At 38.7% G+C, this 23,708-nt stretch overlaps 2 protein-coding genes and 1 long non-coding RNA gene across 13 annotated transcripts in view; 1 reads left to right on the top strand and 2 right to left on the bottom strand.

The window, feature by feature from the left end:
- cpsf6 (cleavage and polyadenylation specific factor 6) overlaps window positions 1–10,131 on the bottom strand; it is a 23,193-nt gene extending 13,062 nt beyond the window's left edge. For 4 of the 7 annotated variants that reach the window (XM_032504803.1, XM_032504802.1, XM_032504799.1 and 1 more), the window contains exons 1-6: window positions 9,888–10,131; window positions 5,373–5,582; window positions 5,039–5,142; window positions 2,448–2,593; window positions 1,765–1,791; window positions 151–324 (exon numbers count right to left, since the gene is read on the bottom strand). In XM_032504803.1, the coding sequence (XP_032360694.1) occupies window positions 151–324; window positions 1,765–1,791; window positions 2,448–2,593; window positions 5,039–5,142; window positions 5,373–5,582; window positions 9,888–9,947 (721 nt within the window). In that variant the 5' untranslated portion in view covers window positions 9,948–10,131. The remainder of the gene's footprint in view (window positions 1–150; window positions 325–1,764; window positions 1,792–2,447; window positions 2,594–5,038; window positions 5,143–5,372; window positions 5,583–9,887) is intronic. The other 3 variants (XM_032504805.1, XM_032504804.1, XM_032504800.1) reach the window with 1 other exon arrangement.
- A 675-nt stretch (window positions 10,132–10,806) lies between these two features.
- The window catches only part of cacna2d4a (calcium channel, voltage-dependent, alpha 2/delta subunit 4a), an 82,414-nt gene continuing 69,512 nt past the window's right edge, over window positions 10,807–23,708 (bottom strand). For 4 of the 5 annotated variants that reach the window (XM_032504780.1, XM_032504781.1, XM_032504779.1 and 1 more), the window contains 12 exons: window positions 18,952–18,966; window positions 18,453–18,497; window positions 18,105–18,167; window positions 16,951–17,021; window positions 15,657–15,732; window positions 15,514–15,566; window positions 15,022–15,077; window positions 14,683–14,703; window positions 14,063–14,183; window positions 13,342–13,457; window positions 12,810–12,892; window positions 10,807–12,587 (listed from right to left, as the gene is read on the bottom strand). In XM_032504780.1, coding sequence (XP_032360671.1) covers window positions 12,492–12,587; window positions 12,810–12,892; window positions 13,342–13,457; window positions 14,063–14,183; window positions 14,683–14,703; window positions 15,022–15,077; window positions 15,514–15,566; window positions 15,657–15,732; window positions 16,951–17,021; window positions 18,105–18,167; window positions 18,453–18,497; window positions 18,952–18,966 — 816 coding nt within the window. In that variant the 3' untranslated portion in view covers window positions 10,807–12,491. The remainder of the gene's footprint in view (window positions 12,588–12,809; window positions 12,893–13,341; window positions 13,458–14,062; window positions 14,184–14,682; window positions 14,704–15,021; window positions 15,078–15,513; window positions 15,567–15,656; window positions 15,733–16,950; window positions 17,022–18,104; window positions 18,168–18,452; window positions 18,498–18,951; window positions 18,967–23,708) is intronic. The other variant, XM_032504783.1, reaches the window with a different exon arrangement.
- On the top strand, window positions 17,870–23,176 carry LOC116672866 (uncharacterized). The gene is made up of 3 exons (XR_004327663.1): window positions 17,870–17,961; window positions 19,029–19,038; window positions 23,166–23,176. It is a non-coding gene; the product is annotated as an uncharacterized LOC116672866 (long non-coding RNA).

The following is a 23,708-nucleotide window of genomic DNA, read 5'->3' on the forward strand; positions in this document are numbered from 1 at the left end:
ATATATATATATATATATATATATATATATATAGTCAAATCAAATCCCCATCTGATTTCAGTTTTTTTTTTTTTTATATATAATCTTTTAACTTAGTGAACTGAGAGAGGATTTGTCCCTACCATAATGACAAAGACTTGTTAAACTAACCAGGGAAATGTGGTGGCGGTCCTCCAGGCCCAACAGGACCAGGGAATCGGTCTCCACCGGGGCCAGGTGGTCCAGGGAACCTGCCTCTGCCTCGACCCATGGGGAAACCCCCACGGAGGCCAGCGCCAGGGGGACCAGCTTTACCTTCCCCAGACATCTGGCCTGACTGGGTACCTGTGAAATGAAGAGACAACAGTATCTCAGTTTTTAAATTAATATGCAATAAATAATAAGTGTGTTCATTGTGTGCAGATTTAAAACAAGACTGGTTCAATAACTGAAGAAAATACATGTAATACTGTAAGTGTATGTGACAGTATGTCAGATATATGTCCATGTATCTAATGTTTTGCTGCAGTGCAAGTGCATTTTCAGGAGACTAACTGATGTGCCAGAGCATTTGCAAATATCTATCATATACATGACCTCTTTAACACCAGCGCCGCCAGACACTTTAGGGGTACTATAACCGCCAGAACCGACACCTAAAGCTTGATTTATGGTTCTGCATTAAATCTACATGGAGCCCATGCATGGGTACATATAAGTTGCGTACATTGGGACCATAAGCCGTAGCCTGATGTGTACCTCGCCAGAAACGTAACTGCAAGTTGTGGCTACACGCATCAAAACAACTGTAATTGGTCTGCTTGGCTTGGTAAAGTCGCATTTCTCTCTATTCATTTCCAGGTTCTCCTTTTCCATTAACAACATGAAATCAAGGAGCTTTAATTTTTCCTGTTACAGCTTTCCAACCGAGTTCAGAAAGCACAGGGGAGACACTTTGTTTCTCTGTCTCTCTTTCCGAAGCTTACCCCCACTAACCACCCTGCTGTGGCCACTCATGTAACCTGCAATCAAACTTTGCAGTCCATTTTGAGGCGATAAGAATCCCATTCAGTAAACATAACTGCCTTTATCGCTGCCACAAAAGTTTTATAATATCTCTGGGGTCAAAAACTAAACACAAGCACTTAACTGCCCAGGAGTTTGGGTAACAGCTGACCGTTTCCTGTAACAACAAACAGTCCCTTTGGTGTTTTTTTTCCTCTAACATTCTCAGTGAAATGAAACTGCCTTCAAGTGCGGTTGGAAATCTCGAGATTTATAAACGATTTGACGGAAAACAATTTTAAAATATGTAGTCTATTTGGGCTATATTGGGTAGTTAAATAACGGGACATCACAGAAATAGGCCATGCAAGTGTCAATGGATCACTTTTTCTGGTCTGAATGAGCCTAAAGACCATCTATATTCTTTTTTTCTGGCTGATGGGCACATCGTCCCTCAGGCTGCATCCCTCTCCATCTCTATAGCGCTGCCTTAATTTCTATAGCAGAAGGACACCGGCAGCCCTCATACAAAACAGTTGGTCTAACAGCTTGAACTGATGCTGTTCTAAATTGTAAGCATTTTATAACTTGCAGCATAAAACATAAAGGGCATGAACCAATTGCTAAAACACTAAATAATTTCAGCATTTTTTAGGCAAGTAAACTTGATGCTAAATATAACCAAGGTACAAATGTTTACACTATCACATTTTGTTTAAATGTCTAACGTGTGTGTCTGTGTGCAGTGTCTTTCAGTTCAACAGTCAACACACAACTTGCCATCTGATCGCGCACTTCCACACCAACCTATAAAATAATACAATTTAGAAACATTAGTGTTTTGTTCAAATAAATCACATAAATATCATTCCTGATTTTATTATAGCGTATAGTGCACACACAGGACCACTGCGTTGAGACAAATTTTATAGATTGATGGATTTGTTTTGCTTTTATTTATTATATTTTTTTACATTCAAAATGATTAATACGGTGGGCCTAGGTACCTTAATGTAATTGTAAGGGCATGTGAGTGAATAATGGCATTTAAATGAGTTTCTATGTTTCATTCATTGTCTCAATACGCTGTATGGCCGTCATATAAATACGTCCATTTGGCTGCTGGGGGAGAGGGTGGAGGAGAGTACCAACGCTAATCGGCGTTGCTCCTGGCGGCTGAATGGGGGTGTTTGTTGAAAAATGCCACCAAAAAAACATCTGTTTGATTTTCTAAACGTTAAGTCTTTTACTATGACAATATGGGCAAGTGCTGAATAGGTATTTATGAAAAGTCAGGACAGAAAGGAAACATGGCAATAACAGTGACGGAATAATTTTCATCTTTGAATCAAAACGTTCAATGATGTCGGCTCTGGCGGTTCTAGTGTTAAACCAGCATGGTTAACTTTTGCTGAGTGCATTTTAAAATATAGTGATGCCAAGCGTGCATTTATCCTACTTACTTTTACGTGACTGCATCTCAAACTGGCTGAGGGATTGTTTGTTGCACGGCGTGACAATGGGATTCTGACCATGAAGCTCCCTCTTTGACAGCAGCTCCATTAACTTCCTGGACGATGCCTCCGAGGCCACACACACGAGTGCAAACCTGCAAGATTATGCAGAGGATATACGCAATCACAAAAAAAAAATGTGTATGAAAATAAATAAATATATATATATATATATGTGTTTTTTAAAGCACAAGTTGCTATGCCATTTTTAGAATAGACTTTTATGCAAAATAATAGCTAAACTTTGTTTGCGATGTACCACACTACATTGTCAAATTTAAAACATTAACAACATAATGTAACAACTTACTATGTATATTTTCAGTCAATTGGAAACGTGACAATTTGTCATCAAAGTAAAAAGGAAAAAAAACATTTGCCGACAATGCTAAGGGAAGACGCTTTGCAGCACAGCGGTTTTGCCTGAAAGGCACTATGATTAAGCAATGGTTAGGTGCCTTGAAGACAACTGTTGCAGCGCTGCGTTGAAGGCTTGGTTGGGGGCTTAAAACACCTTCAAGCCAGCTTAGAAGACAGAGCAGAGAGCAGTCCACTAACTTGTTTCTATCTAATATAAGTTGCTCTGTTTAGGCTACAAAACGTGCAGGCAGGCTGAAATTCAACTGTGTGGTTTTGTCGGGATTAAGCTATAAACAAAAATGAAAACTCCGCAAGCTGTTTGGCCAACGTGCAATGGTAAACACAAAGAATATGGTAAAAGCACATTTAGCTTTTTGTTAACAATGCAAATATTGTCAATATAACTCACTGGAAATCCAAAATACTTCCACATTGGCAACTTCAGTGAAAGAAGAGTGGGGGATCAAGTTTTGTCGATGGGTCTCCTGCATATGCAGTGGTCATGCTAATGCTTGTCGGTCTGTAGCTAAGTTAGGAGGTTGACCTGCAGCATTTCAACACGTTCTTTCACCTGACATGCCAACCGGACCAACATGGTGGTGTGGCAGCATTGAAAATTATTTTTTTTTTATTCAAAATTCGAGACTGACTTAATTTCAGACACTTGTGCGCACACACACACACACACACGCTCACACGTCTTGTCGCTTTCTATTTTGTAGAAACACCTGCTATAACCTGACTTTTAATTAATCAATTGGTGTAAGAAATAGCTCATATGAAAAGCTAAAACCCTCCCAAATGATGTTCAATGCACTGAATAAATTAGTTTCACTAAAAAAGATTTATTATTTAAACAAGACAGAAAGGTCAAATTTTGGCAAGACAAAGTTTTGCGCCTATACATAATTGAACAAATGTACTACAAATACTAAAATATGTCAGCAAATTAAATAGTGGTGCTGTGAGATTCAAATTTAATATCTTGAATGACTTCCATGAGCTTGAAGGACGCATCCATGCGGTTTGGCAAGGATTCATACAATGTATTGATGAGTCATCAGGAATAGCTAGGAAAGTAGTCTTGCATGCCTCCCAGAGTTCATCAATATTCTTTGGTTTGTCTTCCATGCTTCCTCTTTCATCCTACCCACATATGCCAATGATGTCATGTCTGGTGACTGGCCGGCGGCTCCAGTAGGCTCCCTGCAATATTTGCGGCAACTGTGTGTAATTCAACAGAAGATTCATCTGAAAAATCCACTTTCTTCCACTTCTCCGCGTCCACCCTTTTAGCAGGCTGTGGGCCTTGGCAAATGCCACGGGTTTTCAATTGTCTTTTGTTTAGTGCTGGTTCTGGGCACTGATTCGACCATGGAGGCCATTTAGCACGAATCCGACAAACCGTTCTGGTGACACAGGGACTTCAGGGGCCAGGTCTGGTGGAGCTCTGCTGCAGTGGAAATGGGCTGGCCTTGGATTTTCGAGCCAACAAACGGTCCTCTCGAGCAGTTGTCTTGCGGGGTCTGCCTGACCTGGGCTTGTCAAAAACATCTCCAGTGTCTTCAAATGTTTTTTTAATCCTTTGTACTGACGCTGAGACACATTGAAGGTGTCTGCCACATCAGCAGTGGATCTGGTCTTCAGCCTCTTGATAATCAAAACTTAGTTCAGGTGAATCTTAGGCATGTTTGCAGAGGTCTTGTTGCAGTTGATGTGAAGGTCTAGTGTACTGGGGTTGTTTTTATACACACCTGAGACCTTTGATCCATTATTAGTCACAGGTGAAGCTCATATACAAGGCGACAACACTTATGTCTTTGCAAAAATTGACTCAATGGGCTTTACCAAGCTGTGAATATTAGAATACTTTTTGACAGTTTCTTTTTGCACTGAATTATTACAGAAGCTGTTGGGATTAAAATGAGCCATTTCTTGTAAATAAATCTTGATTAGAAATATATTTCAGCGGCACTTCAGGTCAATTTGTACACAAGCGACAAGACTTTTATCAGGGACTGTGTATATATATATAAATAAATAAAAGTCATATCTTGTGCCGGAATGCTCTAAGCCCTGTCGTTATGTCCATTTTCCATATTCTCAACATGTACCAAGAATTATCCAAGCAGGCTGCAACTTAGTTCAATGATGTCACACATAGAAAATAAAGATCTCACCCTTTTGACTGGCCATTGGCTCGGTTTTCAAAGAATTTGATCTCCAGCACATCTGTGATGCCTACTGACCGAATAGCTTCTGTCAGGTCCTCGTCTGTCGTCCACTGCAAAAGAGAAGACAGCACCATCAGTGTAATTTATTTATATTTGATAATTATGTAATGTTTCACAACTTGCATATAAAGCATGGGTCTTAATTTGGCATGGCACAAGAATGGCACAACCTTGTTCACAGGTCTTTGATGACTTAATATTTTATTTATGCTCTTAAAAATGGAGTTTATTCAATATTTTCCTCCACATAGCCTAGCATGAACAGAATTCTGATACCCACCCATGTGAGGTTTCCTATGTACAGGGCAATCCTTTTGCCTGTGTATGTGTACACCACATTTGGCTGGGAACTCTTCCCTCCCTCTGAGCCACCTGGTGTAGGCAGTGTGTCCAGGTAGTCGCGGTCTTCTGGAGCATCACCATTGTTGGCTGATGGGGATATTACATCATCATACAGGTCAATCTGTTCGTGGACAGGGTAGTCAGCTTCCTGTTGAGATTGACAGTAAAAGTTCAGTCAAACACGTGTGACGCATTACGAGCAGTTTCACAACACTGATTATACCTCCGAGTAAATCTGAGACAGTTGTGCAATGCAATTCAGAACCAAAATGCTTAGAATCCCCCAATAATGTTTGATTTATCAATACATAAACACATGGCAGGGGTATAATTTGTGTTTAGTTTACTCATTTGATTTGATTTTGGCAGTAATTGGTAGGACAGGAAAATCTGATGATTTGTCTAATGTGGAAGAAACAATTCAAGAAAAAAAGCAATTTATTTTTATTCACCATGGTTTTTCCTGCATGTAAAGTTTTTGCACCCTCAAAAGAGGTTTTAGCCAGCGGTACTGAAATATCACAAGCGCCAAAATGTCTCATTTTCAGCAGCCAGCCATTCTTTCATCCACAGCCACTACTGGATCTGAACGCTCCTGTATAGCGCTAATGGTATGTCCGTTTGCAGAGTCAAACTGTACTGGGCTCTCCCGGTGACCATGTTGCTCTGCAGACTGGCGGAGCAGCAAGAAACCAACTAACATTAGCTAACTGATAGCATTAACAATAAAGATTGCTAGCAAGCGGTATAGGTTTTAAAACCTTGTTGCAGCTTCAGTGAGGTCCGAGCTAGCGGGTCAGGGTCTGGCTTTTCTGCAAATTGTTTAGCTACTTGATGTAACGTCACTCTGACAGTCGATACTTGCGGTAACCGGCATCTGAAACACATGTCCAGCTATGTGCATGTGTGCACAAGAGTATTTATGTTGTAAGGAGGTTTTCTAAGAACTGTGCTTGCTAAACAAAATGTGTAGTAAGTTTTTGTCGGCCCTGGGATGACGAGAGGTCCTTAAGCTTGAACCCTGGTTACCTGCCACCAGAATTTTGTATTTTTACTTGACATGAAGGAATTAACGTTTTTTCTTCCCACCATAAAGACATGCATACTAGGTAACTAGGACTACAGTTGAAAATGAGCCCAATTAACACTGGCGCATTTACAGAAATATTGATTAATGTGCATTGTCCTAATGAAATAGATATAAAAATATGGTATTGTTATATGTTGTCAGTATGCCTGCACAAACGGGGGAAAATATGAATCACGATTTTTTTTTGCTTAGAATTGATATCACGATTCTCTGCCACGGTTTTTTTGACCATGACAAAACAAAGTCAATCGACACACAGTTGTGTAGACATCCCAGTATTAATTCACATGTGCACCCACGTTCCCTCCCGCTTTTAGTGTTCATGCGTATTTAGCAACCAGCTACCGGGCCTTTACATTGTTACGGTAAGCTAAGTAGCCTCCTTGAGTTTGTTTCTCAAATGTAGGCAACATTCTAATTCGTTGGATGTTTTACTGTAATTAAAGGTCTACATTTTACCACCTTACAGTGCAAGGCACTTGCTTTTATCCGACAGTCATATTCAAATAGCACTCTTCTGTACCACCATGGACTATGTTGTGTTTAACTTTACATGGACAGAATTTTTGGGTTCCCAGTCGGAAACTATACACGCCTACGGGAAATGTCATGGTCAGAAAGATATAACGTTAATTGCTCTATGAAAGACAAGGACAAAGACGAAAACTAAGGACATTTACTCAACAATTTTAGCCAAACATTTCTTTTGGCATCTATAGCACATTGCGCATCACCACAAGCCTGTAAACAGAGGTTTCAATGAAGAGAAGAGAGCATTGCAGCGCTTTAAAACCTATTTTATACAGTCTGGGTTTAAAACTGAAGAAAGAACGCAGCTGCGTTTGTGATGCAGTCACATCATGAAATTAAACAACCAAAGTAAATAATAAAAAAAATGAATCAAGATCGCGATTTTATAATGATTAATCGTGCAGGCCCAGTTGGCAGACATGCGAAAATAAACTGGTTGACAAATGTATGTGTAACTTTCACAATAATTTCCAGTGTAGCAAACACAAACAAGCCAACTAATGATAACATAAGCCTTTTGGCTCGGTGGCTGAGGATGTGTCATGTTAAAAGTATTTCACACCCTTCTTCCGATTCCCAGCCGTTGCATGTGATTCCCACTATACTAACATTACTCGGTACGTAAAGTTATCTCTGTGATCTAAAGACCTCACAATGCCTCACTTCCGCTTACTTATTGTTCAGACGTGACATGACAAAAGCACTTTGTTTTCACATGCGGGTAGGCAAAGGTGAAAAGAGGGAAATTAGCTTACTTAAATTATTAAGATAAAATCAACCTGATATAAAAACAATGCAAAGAACAATGCAGCTGATGTTAACTGAATGCAGGTAGAACAGGGTATAAGAGGAATCACAGCGATTGTGTTATTTTATTTCAGTGTTTGACGTTCCCAATCATAAATTGGGACATGTAGTGTCACATGGAGACATGTACTCATTGAGAAGGTCATGTCAGGATTAAGGATGTTACTAGTCTGGTTTAATGGATGTTGAGTGCTGGGATAAAGGCTGACATGTCTCTCCTCTCTCGCTATCTATTTTGCAAGGGCAACATTGCTGCGCTCCGGTCAGAGCAGTTGTGAATGGTTTGAAGAAACACAAACAAGCCAGAGAATTTTCCCTATTCCTAAACAGATAAGCTGTGTGGCTACTCCAGCGCCAATGAGATAGGTCTCGCAATGCAAGGATAGCATAAGCTGGCTGCACCGTGCATCGTACTACACTGGGAGCGTTCAGAAACAGAACGTTATGTTTGCAGATTTAGTTGATTTGGTAAATTGTCTTGGATATTTGTGATTCTACCATAAAAGTAAGTAGTGTACGTAGTTACGTAGTAAATTGGAAAAACTTCCATTTAGTCAAGTTATGAACAGCATGGATAAAAGATTTGTGGTTGAGTGTGTTTTTAGTTGTTTATATAGTGTAGTGATGTGATATACAATCAGGAGTCTGCACAGGGCGTTTATTTTGAAAACTGCCTGGATGCTGTAGCTGTTTCACTTCCCGCCTAGCCTGTGCAATGCCTGTACACCTAGCGCATAGTTTCAGCAGAGCAGATAGCCAATTCAGGGCAGCGCTGCATCGTGTCTGGTAGAATTACAAGCATTGCTTCGAGTGGTTGCGATTGCACACCGCAGACAAACTTTGGAAATTTTGGGGTTAGGCAGACTACGCCACAAAACTACCTGATCAAGGCAATGGTAGACCCGCAACTCCCCTGTTCTGCGAGGTAAAATTAGTTGTTGTCAAAGAATGGCTGATTGCTTTGAAGATAGATGGCTATAACTGCTTTAGTTCACCATTGGAGAGGGCTGCCTGGAGGCTAGGTGAATCTGTGAAAATGTTTGTAGTACAAAACACTCATACAATATCAATTTTTTTTAGGCAAGCAATTTTAAGGTTGCAGCTGCCCTTACTGGCCCAGTCTACAATACGTACACTACTTAAGCTTCCATGTCTGTAGTACTGCTTGCTTTCCAAACTGACGATGGATAAGTACCTCATAGAACCCCACTTAAAAGGTAATTTAAAAGGAAATGACACGCTGTGCGACTTACGTAACTCTAGCATGAGCAGCTTGTGCACCTTTAGTGTGTACAATGGGTAAACATAACCTAACCTAAGGGAGGAAGATGTTGGTGGAGATTGTCTCTGAAGTTGTCTCTAAATGGTTAAAAAAACAACAACAAATGATTTGCATCTCATATTCGGTTGTAACATTACGTTACTGAAAAGGGGCGTGTATGGAGAAAGAAAACTTTTACCCAGCGGACACATAGTTAAATGCTAACGTAACAAATATCCGTCAAAAACTAATCTGATAAAATTTCATAATTAATACACGACGTTTCAGGACTAACCATAATTAACTACGTTTCAATCTAGTTTGCTTGTATGAACTAAAAACACAATACTTAAAAAGCAACTTACACGGGTTTTGTGAAACAGCTATTGCTAGTTAGCTTATGTAGCTAAAGTAACTACGTTTGTTTGGCGGCCATGTCAAGGCCTGAAACTGTGAACAATGAAAGTGGTTGCTTTAGCATTCATCCAAATAAATAATCTATCTTTGCACATTACATATTTATTAGGCCTACTACGCGCGGCATACGTCGTGATAAATGTCGATAACATCACCAATGAAACATTTCGAGGCGATAGTTGTAGCTGAGGATGCAGGCTTGCAGCATGGTGAAAGGGGGCCTCTATGCGAGGGAAATCGTTTACCCAGCAGAACACTATACCCCGACCATACTAACAACACATGGTTACACATATATACAGGAAATAACACTGTTAGTCAAACTGAGGTGAATACATATGTGATACCTGGTTGAATTCCTCCTCTACGTCGGCGTAAATGTCGATGTGATCTACACCGTCCGCCATTTCCCTCTTTCCCGTCGCTCTCTCCGCCCGGCGGTGCAGAGCAACACTGACTAACTGAGTCACAAACAATGAGACAGAGAGGGACAACTAGCGCCCCTGCTGGTCCACTTCACTAATAACAACACCTGCTTTAGACCATATGATATAAACACGATAAAAACTGGTCGGTCTCAAAAATATCCAACGCCACTTTTCCTTAGGGACAGGTTATGTCAAGTAACTCGAGTCCTTAGTTCGGGCAAGTCAAGTTCCAAGTCAAGTCATTTTTTTCTTGAGCAAGTCAAGTCGTAATTCTTTGCCTGGAAACGAGATTACCAAACAATTTTGGACTTCCTCGCAATTTTATGGTAGAAAGTAGGCCTTGGCTATGACTGAGTAAATAGGTCACCATTTTTGACTCATTTCATCAAAATGTAGGCATAAAAGATTACGCTTGACCTATTATTTAAAATTTTGAATTTTACATACTATACTGGATGCTGCTGCTGACTGGGCATTTAAATTAAATGTGTCTCAACGGTGTCTCATGACATTTTGTAGTTGCAGAGATTATTTTAAACCTTTTGATTATTTCTGTTTCTGGTGCAATATGAAAACTCATGTGGATACAAGCTCACATTGACACTTTTGTTCAGCTTCAATACAATGTCAATACAGGTTTATAATATATTTATGCATGACAGTGAAGTTTTACATGATTTAAACGTAACATTTAAAAGTAATTTTTCTTAGGTTTGTGATACATTTATGATTAAAGTCTCTTTGAGTAGTTGTAAAATTCTTTGACTAATTCTGTGTTTTCACCTGGTATTATTGTTAGTATTTGCTTTATACAGTACTAAATACAATACAAAAAACATATGGATAATTTAATTTACTTTGTTCAAATCATGACATCAGTCAGTCAACATACAATTGGGACACATGTCAACCATACAACATACATAATATTGTGTAAATTACAAACAAAAATGAGACATATGAATACAATTACTCATAATGTCAACAAGACACAACATACTGTGATGATGCACACTCACACACAACATATAACTGAGTCTATTACACAAATAGGTAAATTCTCAGGCTATTTTGTCATCAGAGTAAGCTCAACTGAAAAACATGCTTTGTGAGAGGATTCAGAAATACCATAAAAAAAGCTACAGGGACACTCACAGCCCAAAATACATTGAAATGCTGAAGTTCAAGATGGCAGATTTGATATGAAACACAATGAAATACAAAAATACCCTATGCCATTAGATTTACACTGTTAATTTATATTGCAATTACATATATGACATTTCCAAACAGTTTCTTCCATATGACAATCATGTTCCCATTTTATATTTGCTTTTAATCATGAATTTATAAAATTGTTATTAATCATGCCAAGGGCCAAGTAATAACTAGCAGTTGCAAGACCTTGAGAACCGATGCAAGTGAAGTATCCAAAAACCACAGTCCAACAAATGCATAGTCACCGCCATAAAAAAGAATAACAGAAACATTTGTTTTGGTACAACTGCATCTTTTATGGGTATTCATTTTTCTTTTCTTTTTATTAGATTTGCTTTGAAACCATGCAATTGTATTTTACCAATACATTGATGACAACTTATCTAAACACAGTTTGAATCCATCATTGTGTTATCCATTTTGATTGTACATCTACATCCCGTTAGAGTTCTGATTTCCACAGTGATGTCCAGCCAAACATGAGTACATACAGTATGTACAAACACACAGAAAGACACAGAGAAAGGCAGACATTTTTAAAAAGATATGTCACATAAATAAATATTTTTATGATTTTTTCCCAGTAAAAACTCACAAAAACAAGATACAGAAGATAGGGCTTCTCATTCTGGTTTTTGATTATCTTTATTACATTTTTATCAGGTCCCACTGCAAGTACTTTCTTGGCATCACCCATCACCCTTTGAGATTTGCAGGAGATTGAGAGAAACTCATATTGCAAACACCCTTGTACAACACGACTTTCAGCAGCAACACTGTTACATAACAATGTTTACCATTTATTGCTGTAGCCCTTCTCTCCCTTATCTCATTCAATGTTTAAAAAAGCACATATGATAGTTGATAGATGAAGCATTCAGAATGATTTGAGGTGTGCATGCTTGCAGCTGCATATACAATATGCATGTGTGTCTAAAATATTGAGTTCAGTGGGGATTTGAACCCCCCCCTCCACCTGCATCTCTTTAGTCCCTTTTAATTTTGAGATGCAAAATGGTGTATGATAAAGCAACTAATGGAAAAGTATCCATGGCAACAACAGCCCATTCACTTGCCTTCTTTGCAGGTTTCAGTTCAGGTGTAATAATTTGCAGGAGTAACAAATGCTCAAAAACCACATGAATGGGCGGTCAGTAGAGACTGGGTTTGTGGTTGTCATTAACAAAATGTGCAGAATTAGTTTTTTTAAAAATCCACTTGAGGTGTCCAGTGTCCAAATACATCTCTTGATTCATTCCAATCTCCTCCTTTATATGAGAATGGGCAAAACACTAAAGTTGTCCATCACCAGGAGACAAGTGCCATGAAGGAGAGGCAGGTGAAGAAGAGAGAGGCAGAGAGAGACATAATAGAAGCTCCTCCACAGTCATTGGCGTTCTCCTACAGGGACAAAGCAGAAAGTGATTTAAATTTGTGTTCTTGCTTTTTGATTGAAATTCAGTGCAATCAAGCTTAACATGATAGGAGATATAGAAGCTAGGATTGATTACAATAATGCACACTCCCAATTAGAAAATACAATTTAGTGCTTAGAACCAGCCCAGTAAGACAATGAGAAGAGGATATGAAAAAAGGAATGGGGTGGACCAATAAAAAGCTGACCTGGGGGTGGTAGGCATGGCAGGACTCAGGGCGTCGGCGAATCTTCTGAGACCTCATCCTGTCACACTTCACCGAGGCATTATGTACAGCAGGGTCAAGGAGCAATAACAGGAGCAGCAAAGGTTTCTTTTGATTTGTCATTTACAGTGGTGCTCAAAAGTTTGGTCACCCCAGGTAAAAATTTGTATTAATGTGCATAAAGAAGACAAGAAAAGATGGAAAAATCAAGGTATTAACTCTGCAGGGTGCCCAAACTTTTGCAGATGCCATTTTTTTGTTTTCTGTTATTTTGAAAGTGTAAATGATGAAAATAAAATCTAACTTTTTGTAACATATTATCGTCTGTCTACACCCTCTCCAGAGCAAGAGGGACTGCAATACAAATTAGTTTATTTTTGGAGAAAGTCAACAAGAGCAGCCTAATGAATGAATGTATGAAAAGCAAACAACATCTAATGTAGTATGTGTGTTAAGGTGCAATCATCTCTCGAGATAAACCGGCATCCATTAATATAAAAAAATCAAAGGATATATTTCACTTCTTTGGGTTCCATAGTGAGGGGAGGGTACTGTCTGGAGCAGTCACAGTCCGCCTGCACCACCAACATCAACAGGTTGCTCTCAGGTATCTGTTGCACCACAAACATCCTGAAACACACACAAACACATCGAATATAAAATGGGTAAAAATGTGCACATAAACATAAGCACAGAAAAAAAAAACTTCTCGTGTATTCTATGACATAAACACTTTCTAAAGTAGGGGCCGCTGTGCCAGGGCAGATACAATTCCCACAATGACTGTTACACTGATCAAAAAACTTATAAAAAACTCCAAATAATGTTTCATATAATAATTTAAAGGGGCAGTCCTAAGCAAAAAATATGTTTGCAGAATTACTTGACTGCATGGGTTAGTCGTAATGGGTAATAACCATTTTGAAATCTGATAATCTTGTCCAACAGTGGTTCTGTAAGCAGTATTTGTGCTGCTGTATATCTCTTTTGGCCTCATGAGGGCGTTCACACTCAACCTACGAACACTCACATGCACGCAAACACACACACACACACACACACACACACACACACACACACACACACTCACACACACACACACACACACACACATGCAGAGCAGAGCAAAGCCAAAAATGGATTGGATGGAAGGACAATTTAATACGACGGTGAGGGCTTAGAGGGGACTGTGCACAGATTTGTGTGTGAATAAGGGTGCATGAGTGTGTGCTTACTTCTGGCAGCGTCCACACTTAATAACGCTGTTGGACTCTTTGACTGATGGCTCGTAGACGAAGCTGGGGTACTCTGTGTCACACGGCTGCAGGACGTCCCCTCTTTTCTTATGAGCTGAGGCTAATCGAGAAATAGATATGGGTTATGTTTCAAGGTGGGAATTACAATAAGTGTGTGTATGAAAGAGTATGTGTGACTTTTTCTTGATGTCTGACAGGGTTCGAGTCTGTGACAGGAGAATGCTGGGTGTGGTGCTATTTAAATGCCTCACACTTTAGCCATGTATTTCTTTTTCTACCATGACCAAAGGTACTCTAGCACCCTGTGAATTCCAAACAAAAATGAATTTGGTTTCTGTGTACAGGTAAAATTATGGGTTTGAAACCAGAAAGAAGTGCCATAATGGAATGTTAAAATTTTGATGTCTGGTTGTGAGCTGTGTTTTTTGCCTGACTTCTTCAGAATTACATTAGTTTTAATGTAGGTCTTGTTTTGTAAAACTTGCCAGTGGCACCTGTTCCAACTGAAAGTCACTCACGTAATCAGAGACACCACATAAATGCAAAAATGTAGTTTTACAGAACCCTAATGTTCCTAACACTTTAGAACAGATACTCACACGAGCTGAAATATGGCTTGGCTAAATGGAGGGATGATGATGATGATGAGATGATGTAGGAGTAGGAGGAAGAGTGGATGATTGACAGGAGGAGTAATGAGGAAGGTGAATGCGTGATCAATGGAAAGACAGAGACAGATGAGTGGCAAGTGGATCAGAGACGTGATGTTGTTATTCCATAATGACTTCTAGACTGGTGATTAAGGTTGCACATAATCTACGGTAGACACTCATGGAGACACAACATCCACGTGTGTCATACAATATGAATAGGTTAAAAGAGAGCCACTTTTGTGAAGTTTGAAACTATTCATAGCCATTTTTTCTTGTAGAGCTCACCATCAGCAAAATGCTCCGTGTGCCAGAAGCCACAGATATTAAACTCCAGGAGAAACCTTGTGGAGAAGAGAGAAGAGGAGAGTGGACATAGAGAGGGAGTCAATTAGAAGGCAATCATTATAGACCAAAGCAGATTGCAAGCAGATTGCAATCAGCTTTCAAAAACAGGGCAAGGACCCAAAGTTATGTCATGGGAATATGAGAAAATGGGTCTTAAAATGATTCACCAATAATTGGTGGCTGTTTTTGGATGACTGGATAAGCCTTACCAAATCTCTACAATAAAAAAACAAAAATGTTTTTAAGTCCAGCACATAACTTCCCTTTAACTAGCAAATTGCCATTTTTACTATTTGTTTTTTTATGGGGTAAAAAAATAAAACATGCTTAGCCAAGAATAAAAACCTTCTACTGCTTTTACACAATCTTTTGTTCTTATAGCAAACATCGTTCGGATATACTGACATTCCGGTTGCCCCTAGCAACACTTACAGTAGAAAGTTGGAGAGGAACCACTTGAGGGCTGAAGCCAAACCATAGAACGGCTGAAGAGATAAACAGATTATAGTTATTGGATATTTGATTAGACCATTAAGGTAATTATATTGCATACAGAGTGAGTGCACTGTACATACACTGAGAAGTGGACGGGCGCTGCTGACAGAGTGCGAGTTCATCTTACACATGGCCTGGTAGTCGAACAAGGACACCCTGAGGAAACACACACACAAAAGCACATGGTGTTGCTCCTCAGGCAGTATTTCACTGGCTTACATCGATTCCTTGACCCTAACCCCCCTGCAGACTATTACACACAATGTTGTACAGCTGAGCCTAACCTTTGTAGAAACCCTGATCCCAAACTAGAAAAGAATGAAACCTGAGAGCAAATCATCCCAGTGATAGAATTACCTTCATTTTTAAACCGAGGGTTTTCAAAGTGTTTTGACTTTTTCTTGTGTTTTTACAATATGTGTATGTATGGTCCTTTTGAAGGTCGAGGTACAAGAACACATAAACACACAAATTTGCAGATTCATGAACATACAGTATAAGCGCAAATAGTGCACAGCCACTGAGCTTCATGCATGCTCAAAACCAGTTATGTAATAGTCCGTGTGAAAGGAAACATGACAAAATCTTTTAGCTGTATAAAAATAGCACATCACTCAAAGATTTCAAACATAAAAGATGGGGAAAAAAGTAACAGGAGAGAAAATCTAGAGCAGTCACAGAAGCTTAAAGGGGAGCATAAGGAATACTGCATACACAAAGAATGATGAATTAGCTAACCTTGGCACATAGAGAGAACAACACAGGGCAGAGACTATACCATTATATAGCAATTAAAACAACGCTTTTGAGTTTTTTTAATGACAGTAAATCATGCCTTCCACGCAGTGGGTTTCACATGCATAATGCATGGCTTAGGTGTATAAAAACCAAAACAGAAAACATTTGCAAACCACCCTCTTGGATAAGACAAGCCTCAACAGCAACCACTTCTTTGGTGTGACACAGCATGAGGATGACATGTAATCAAATTCATGAGCCACATTTAAATGCATGGTGTCATGAGCAGGAGACAGCAGGAGGCATGATATGGCACTTAACAGTGCAATGTTGGGGCAGTGCAGCTTCTTGCATAATTGCTTTAGAGAAGTTTACATAAAGTTTAAGATGCTTGAGCAAGACTGTGTGTGATTACTAACAAAGTGTGGACACAGAGTGTAAAATTATAATTTCCCCATTGGGGATCAATAAACAGATTTTAAAAAAAAATAAAAAAAATAAAATAAAAGCTTTTGCAGGCCCTGTCAGGACGAAGTTAACCCCCTGTCCTTTGCTAACAGAGAGACTGTCAAGACAGAGAAGTAATCAGACACAACTATACCGCCAACTAGTCGGGCAATGACTACCAGACATTACCTTTTAAACATGCCCATTCGGATTAGCGTTGTCATTACAGATCCGTCAACCTCGCCAAAGAATCTTGCCGCCTATTAGAAAAGAGAAAGGGAAAAAAAACAGAGTGAAACCGTCTGTGCGGCTGAACTTATTCATATCATGAAAAACTGACAGAAGGAATATAAACCCCCATCCTTCTACTTTCACCTCATTGTGAACTGTATGATCAATTATTCATCCAACTGTGTTGTGTATTGGTTTAAAGCAATGTATCCCATCATAAATGATTATGTTTCTTTTTGATGTATGCACGTGAAATATAAATCTACAGCCAGCAGCTTAGCATAAAGACTGGAAACGGCGGGAAAGAGCTAGCCTGGCCAAAGGTAACAAATCTGCGTACTATCACTACAGGTACAAACCGTGAAGTGTAATGGTAGTGGAAATCTCTCAACAAGAAAGTGAATAAGCATATTTCCCCAAATGTCAAGCTATACCTTAAATGTAATTTCACTCAAACCTTAAAAACACATATGGGCATAATGTAGGAGGATTATTGCTTTAATCAATAATACAATAGTTATGTCTGTTGTGAATGTATTATGAACTTTTAGCTGCTGAAATTAATGAAACTACTTTATACAATCTATGACACATCACACGTAAAGATTTTCATCAGATCAATTGGGTGCTGCTTTCTGCTCTAGAACTTTATTTTAAAAACTGAATAAAAAGAGACAAGAGTGCAAAAATCTGTGATAAACTATCACTGCTACAGTAAAGTTACAGCGCACATTGCTGCTTTGCTTACGTTTTGTTGTGTTGCATAAATGAAGCTTCTGTAGTATTGTGCTACATATACAGATGTGATTCATGGGCACTGACTCATTTTAATGCTTAAACTTATTTTTGATAGTTACTGTGGGAAAAGGCTGAAGACCTTCAAAACTTGCCATCTTCAGCGTGTAGCCTGCTAGCTTTAAGTCTGTTGTTATTCCCTAAGCGAACAGAGTTTGAAAAAGGCAACACGCAGTGAGCGGAAGGTGAGGGACATTCGGGGTGTGAGCTAAGCACACTTTATCATTGTGTGTGTGTGTGTGTGTGTGTGTGTGTGTGTGTGTGTGTGTGCGTGTGTGTGTGTGTGTGTGGGTGTGGGTGTGTGTGTGTGAACTCACATCACTTTGCTGTTTAGAAATTAGGACAAAGCCATTATTGTCAATCACGTAGCACGCAATATCCTAAGATGAGAAAGAGACTTGTGAGGGAAGATCTGTGTCAAACATCACTGACAAAGATAACAACAAGCTAAATAATTCATGTAATTCAAGTTAGGAGTGACTCAAAATTAAAGTTATAAATATATATAAAATATATTTCTTAATGGCTCTAATTAGCAGGACAAGATCAAACTTTTTTTTCCTTTTTGGGGCTTGAATACCAAGACATAATATAGTTAAGTCCATTCCTGCTAGCTTGATTATTCATGATTATTTCATATCAGATAGAAAGCAAGATATACTCACAAAGCTGTCACACCGAAGAGGACAAACTCCATCCGTATCAGAGCACTGCAGGACAGAAAGGGAGAAAAGAAAATGTTTGTAATGTAAAAGCATTAAAATGATAGGAAGTATTATATGTGTCATTATGAGTAGTGTGTGGCAAGTTTGAGTATGTGAGGAAATGATTGAACATGGTCTGTCTGTCTTTTCTGTGGAAGTGTTAGTCTTGAACATGTGTCAATGTCGACAAGTGCATGTGCAAGTGTGTGTGCGTGTGTGTGTGAAAAAGCGTGCAACATTTGGTGAGAAGGTGTTAATTTCAGTGTGATGTGTCTACTTGTGATGGGCTTCTGAGTGTCTTGTTTGCTTGCTAGTGCAAGTTTAATTTCTGCAAGTCTATGACTGTGTGTGTAATATTTTTAACTGAAATGTGAAACTGACTTCACAGAGCTCATGCAGGCGCTGAAGATGTTAAATGATGTTTTGAAAAATGAGGAAAAGAGAACTTGTGCATACTTACATCGGTGTCATTTGGCTGAGAAGAAACACAAAGAGATACAAAGAGAACATGAAGAAGAGAGAGAAACATTACTTCAGTTAATGATGTGTGAGCGTATGAACTGACTAGTCTGTCTCACTCTGTTGCTGTTAGAATGCTGTTGACAGAGCCATTCATCATCTCAGAGCATATGTTTCAGGAATAGACAAAAAGACCGCAGATATAGTTTTTTTCATGAATGCAGATTTTTTAAATTTAAATATGGTTTTAACAGATTTTCAAGCGAGAAAAATGGAAGTAGGAAAATGTAGAAATGGCATTTAGGTGTTTGTTGCTTCTTACATAATAGGGTGTATTTACTATATATCAGCCTGTGCAACTGTACAGTGGGAGTTATCTATCAACACTGTAAACCTTCTAACACTTTCGCTCATTAGTAGAAGGCACATGAGTCAAAATGTCAATAGTTCTCCTCATGACTTCATGGTCACATCTTACGTACACAGTGTGTGTACAATATGTCTTTAGAATCATGGACAGGCTATATAGAGCGTGTCGAAGTGTGAATGAGTCAATCTATCATCCTTCTCAATCCTATCTTTCCCTTTGCTTCCCATCGTTGCCTCCTGAAATAAACTACAATTCAGTGATTGGACTGACAGAAATGATGATCCTTCCCTGCATGCTGTTGGTACATAGCAGGGATTGATTAGGGATGGTTTCTGTAGGATACTATGTCGTCAGTTTCTGCTAATTACGTACACAAATCAAGTCTAAAGGCCTGCGAGTGAAACCCATAGGTCACATGTTTATTGGACTGGATGTTAATTTCTGTAGCTTTGGCCAGAAGTAAGCCACAAAATCTCCACTAATCTGTCATGATGGGTGGCAGTGGGTAAAAAGACATGGGGTCCTTGAAATCAAAAAGGGTTCATTTGCCATCAAATAAACTGGAACAACTGCCCATTAAATCATTATAATTTGTGTGTATGATTGCTATTTTGGACACATGAAGTGTCCAATGTGGAAAAAGCTCATTCAAGGCTTCTCAGGGAAGCATGAATGTGCATAGTAAATTTCCTGGCAAAACGCCTGTTACAGTATGCCATTTGTTATTTTAATTTTACTGGTTGCTCTAGAGAAACTGTCACATAATCACAAAAATATAATGTTTTTATATCGCCAGATGGACAGATTGACTGTCTCAACAATTCTGTCTCATGCAGAGCCAGAATTCGGAATCATAGCAGCATGTAAGAGGCTGTTCCCCCAGATCCTGCGGTGGATAATGTGTCTAGTCTAGGGGGATCCAGGAAGAGACAAGGTGATGGTGAGAGCATCAAATAACACTCTTATTCCCTGACACTCAATCAAACTGTTTCTCACTGTGACTGATGATCCCACTGTCTGCTGGCATGCACAGTTGAACTCAAAATAAGCAACACACTACAGTCTTAAAAGCATGGTATAATATTCTATATTGAGCTTTGCTATAAAGCCTGATTATACAAATTGCATAAATACTGTATATTTTGAGGAAAGCTGCTCAATTTCTGAAAATATATTTTGAAACTATAAAATATTCTTGTTTGCAAAAGACCGATTCTGTTTCTGAGATTGCACTAATGACACATATACTTCCATTTCATATCTCAAAAGTTGCAGTGCAGTGCTATTACACACAGAAACAGTATGCAAGTAACAAATATGGGGTAATGTAGAAAGGAAGACCAGCTGTGTCTTGTCTATGAGAGAAAGAACTTGTTAGCATGTGAATGGCAAAGAATCTATACTCTTTGATTCTCATTACTATCACCTCACAGCCTCTCACTACATCTCCACTTACTGTCAGACAGAGAGATGGATCCTTACACTGCAGGATTCACAATGTATATTTTAATATGATGTATCTTTAGAAAGTTGTGTGTTTGCTGGGTTAGTATACAAAGCATACAGAGATGTCAGGACATTTTCCGATTCATATTCTGAGCTTATGCTTTATTCGTACCCTCACTAATTTATAATTCATTAACTAATAACATTTTATTTTAAGGCATTTATCTTTATACTGTAGCTATAAGGTCAGATGGGATTTCACTTATGTAACTCTTCCATTGAGATCTGAGAACTACGTCCAGAGTTCTTTGGAATGATCATTTCAATCAAACACATACAGATGAAGCTAATTTAATGTTGTAAGTAATTAAAGCAAACCAATTATTAGTTAATTGTGATTTCAATATTTCTCTCAGAAACACCTAATGATGAGTAGTGTGATAATCAGGGAAAATCAATATTTCCCATGAATCAAAACTCATTCCCAATTCATAAACACGATAAATAAAATAAAATACTTGTAACACATTTACTGCTACACAATGCATAGGCAACATAAAAGAAAATCCAAAGACTAAATGTAACCTAATTGTTTCTTACAACACTGACTGTGTCTTAGCCCACTGGGCCAATATGACACCCTCTTTGGCAGAAGTCATTGTGCCCTTTCACTGTACTTCCCCCTGAATACATGTATTTAAGGATTTTACAGCAGGTACAGTATCCTCTCCCCGAAGTAGCTTCACACTTAAAATAGACAACAGAAAGGATTTCACACACACATACAGTACACAGCCATGCCTGGATGGATGCACATGAACATTAACAGAGAGGACAAGCAAATACTGTGAGTGCCCACACACATAAACCCCAATGAAATAAAGATGCTTGACAGTAAACACATGACATGAAGATAAGATGATTATGTAAGCTAACTGAGGAGAGGATATGAGGGACGAAGGAGGAAGTATGGGAGATAAAAGTAAAAGGACATGAGAGGAGAAGAATTGAGTTGTCGAGAAAGTTGTAGGTGCACACAATATGAAAATAGAAATTACTTTTTAGCATAAAGCTTAAATCTAGTGGATAACGAGACCACTGTAAATGCTGCTAATGAGTTCCTAGTTGATGAATATGGACACTTGAGCACAGATGGCCATGCATATGGTCTCTGTCAACATTACACACATTACCATTAACGAACACATATACTGTACTCTCTTCTTCACACCTTCACAAACACACGCACGCACGCACGCACAACTAACGCACTCACGCACACACACACACACACACACACACACACACACACACACACACACACACTTGGGAACCTAGCTGTGGTAGCTATCCATCATTTAATGGCTAGCCAGCAGCCCTAATGATCTTTTAACTGCTGTCATTTACAGCCATGGGAGCAGAAGAGGGGACTGAGCAAGCTATCAAACACTTGCTTCAGCAAAGGTATTATGCCAAATCAAGGTGAAGGTGTGAAAGAACTCAGAGGATACTAAGATCCTCCACTAAACTATTACTGATGACATTCTCTGAGCAGAGGCTTAAAACAATTCCAATGATAGGATTTAATCTTTCAAAATAATATTTTCGGCAGGGCAAACCCTCCTTTAATGGCGGTTGCAGTGATATGGAAAATAGTGCATTAAGCTTTTAATTAAAAAAGGGTTAAATGTTGTAATTACCAACTAATGGAGCAGAAAAGAAAATATAATTATGCTTGACTCCTTGTTATAGAGTTATAAATGATGTCAGAACAGCCTGGTGGTTTAAAGGGATATTCTTGATAGTCTTAATTTAGGGTTAAACCCCTAAAGCAAAAAAGTGTTAGCCGCATATTCTCTATAGCAGGATATTGAACAGCGACTTATTGATTCACAGGAATTTGGTGTTTGTTTAATTCCCATAATGTAAATGTGGAATTGTAATGTAATGGTTAATTCCCACAATGTAAATGTCAAATCAGAACCGCAACAATTGCAAATGGTTGAAGTTGATGCTCAGACTATTTTAGACTGATCACTTCTGGAAATACAACAGGAGTCATTATTTGGGAAGGATCATAATATTCCTCTGAACCTGAAAAACAGCATGTTTGTTTTCCACAATAACTTCTAAATATAACTGCTAAATAAACAACCCATTTCTTATTAGTGCCAGTGTAGTGCTACACTTACATTGTTTTATAGTGGGCATTCAAAAAATAAAAACAAACAGCTATAAATCTAATGTGGAAAAAACTAAAGCAATAATTTATCTAATAACAGGGTTTAATTCCCAAACAATGAACAGTGGTAGCTTGCATTCATGATTCATTACTTTGTTTTTCACATGGTGGCATCCAAATAAATGCCACTGTTTTAAAAGCAAAAAGTTGTAAAGAGCTGGCAACTATAGAAATTATCTTGCAGTTTATGCAATTTTTGTCAGTCACAAATCTCATTTTGCAATCTGCCGGAGTTTATTAAATATAGACACACTAGGATCACAAGAGCCGTTGTAAACGGGGATTGTGAGGTTACTTTCAGAAAAACCTCCTTCAGCCATAATGCACTATCTATTAAAGGCAGTGCATCATGGAACACACTGCCCCCAACTATAAGGGAGCGTCCCACTTTGGCCTCCTTTGAGAGCCGGGTAGATAGATAGATAGATAGATAGATATTTATTGATCCCAAAAAAATGGGAAATTACCGGTGACGCAGCACACAAATATACATACATCATATACATGAAATAATTATAATTATAATAACAAAATATAAGAATAAAAATATAAGAATGTAAGAACAAATATTTAAGTATATACAAGATGGGAAAAAACAAAACAAAAATGTGCAGCTTTTGTAAATATGACCCAGTCGTGCCGGTTGCCCGGGTAAAGCTTAGAGCTAACCAATCGTGTAACCACCGCTAACTTGTGTTTC

This window comes from Etheostoma spectabile, chromosome 23 (assembly GCF_008692095.1).
Source record: "Etheostoma spectabile isolate EspeVRDwgs_2016 chromosome 23, UIUC_Espe_1.0, whole genome shotgun sequence".
Classification (NCBI taxonomy): Eukaryota; Metazoa; Chordata; class Actinopteri; order Perciformes; family Percidae; genus Etheostoma; species Etheostoma spectabile.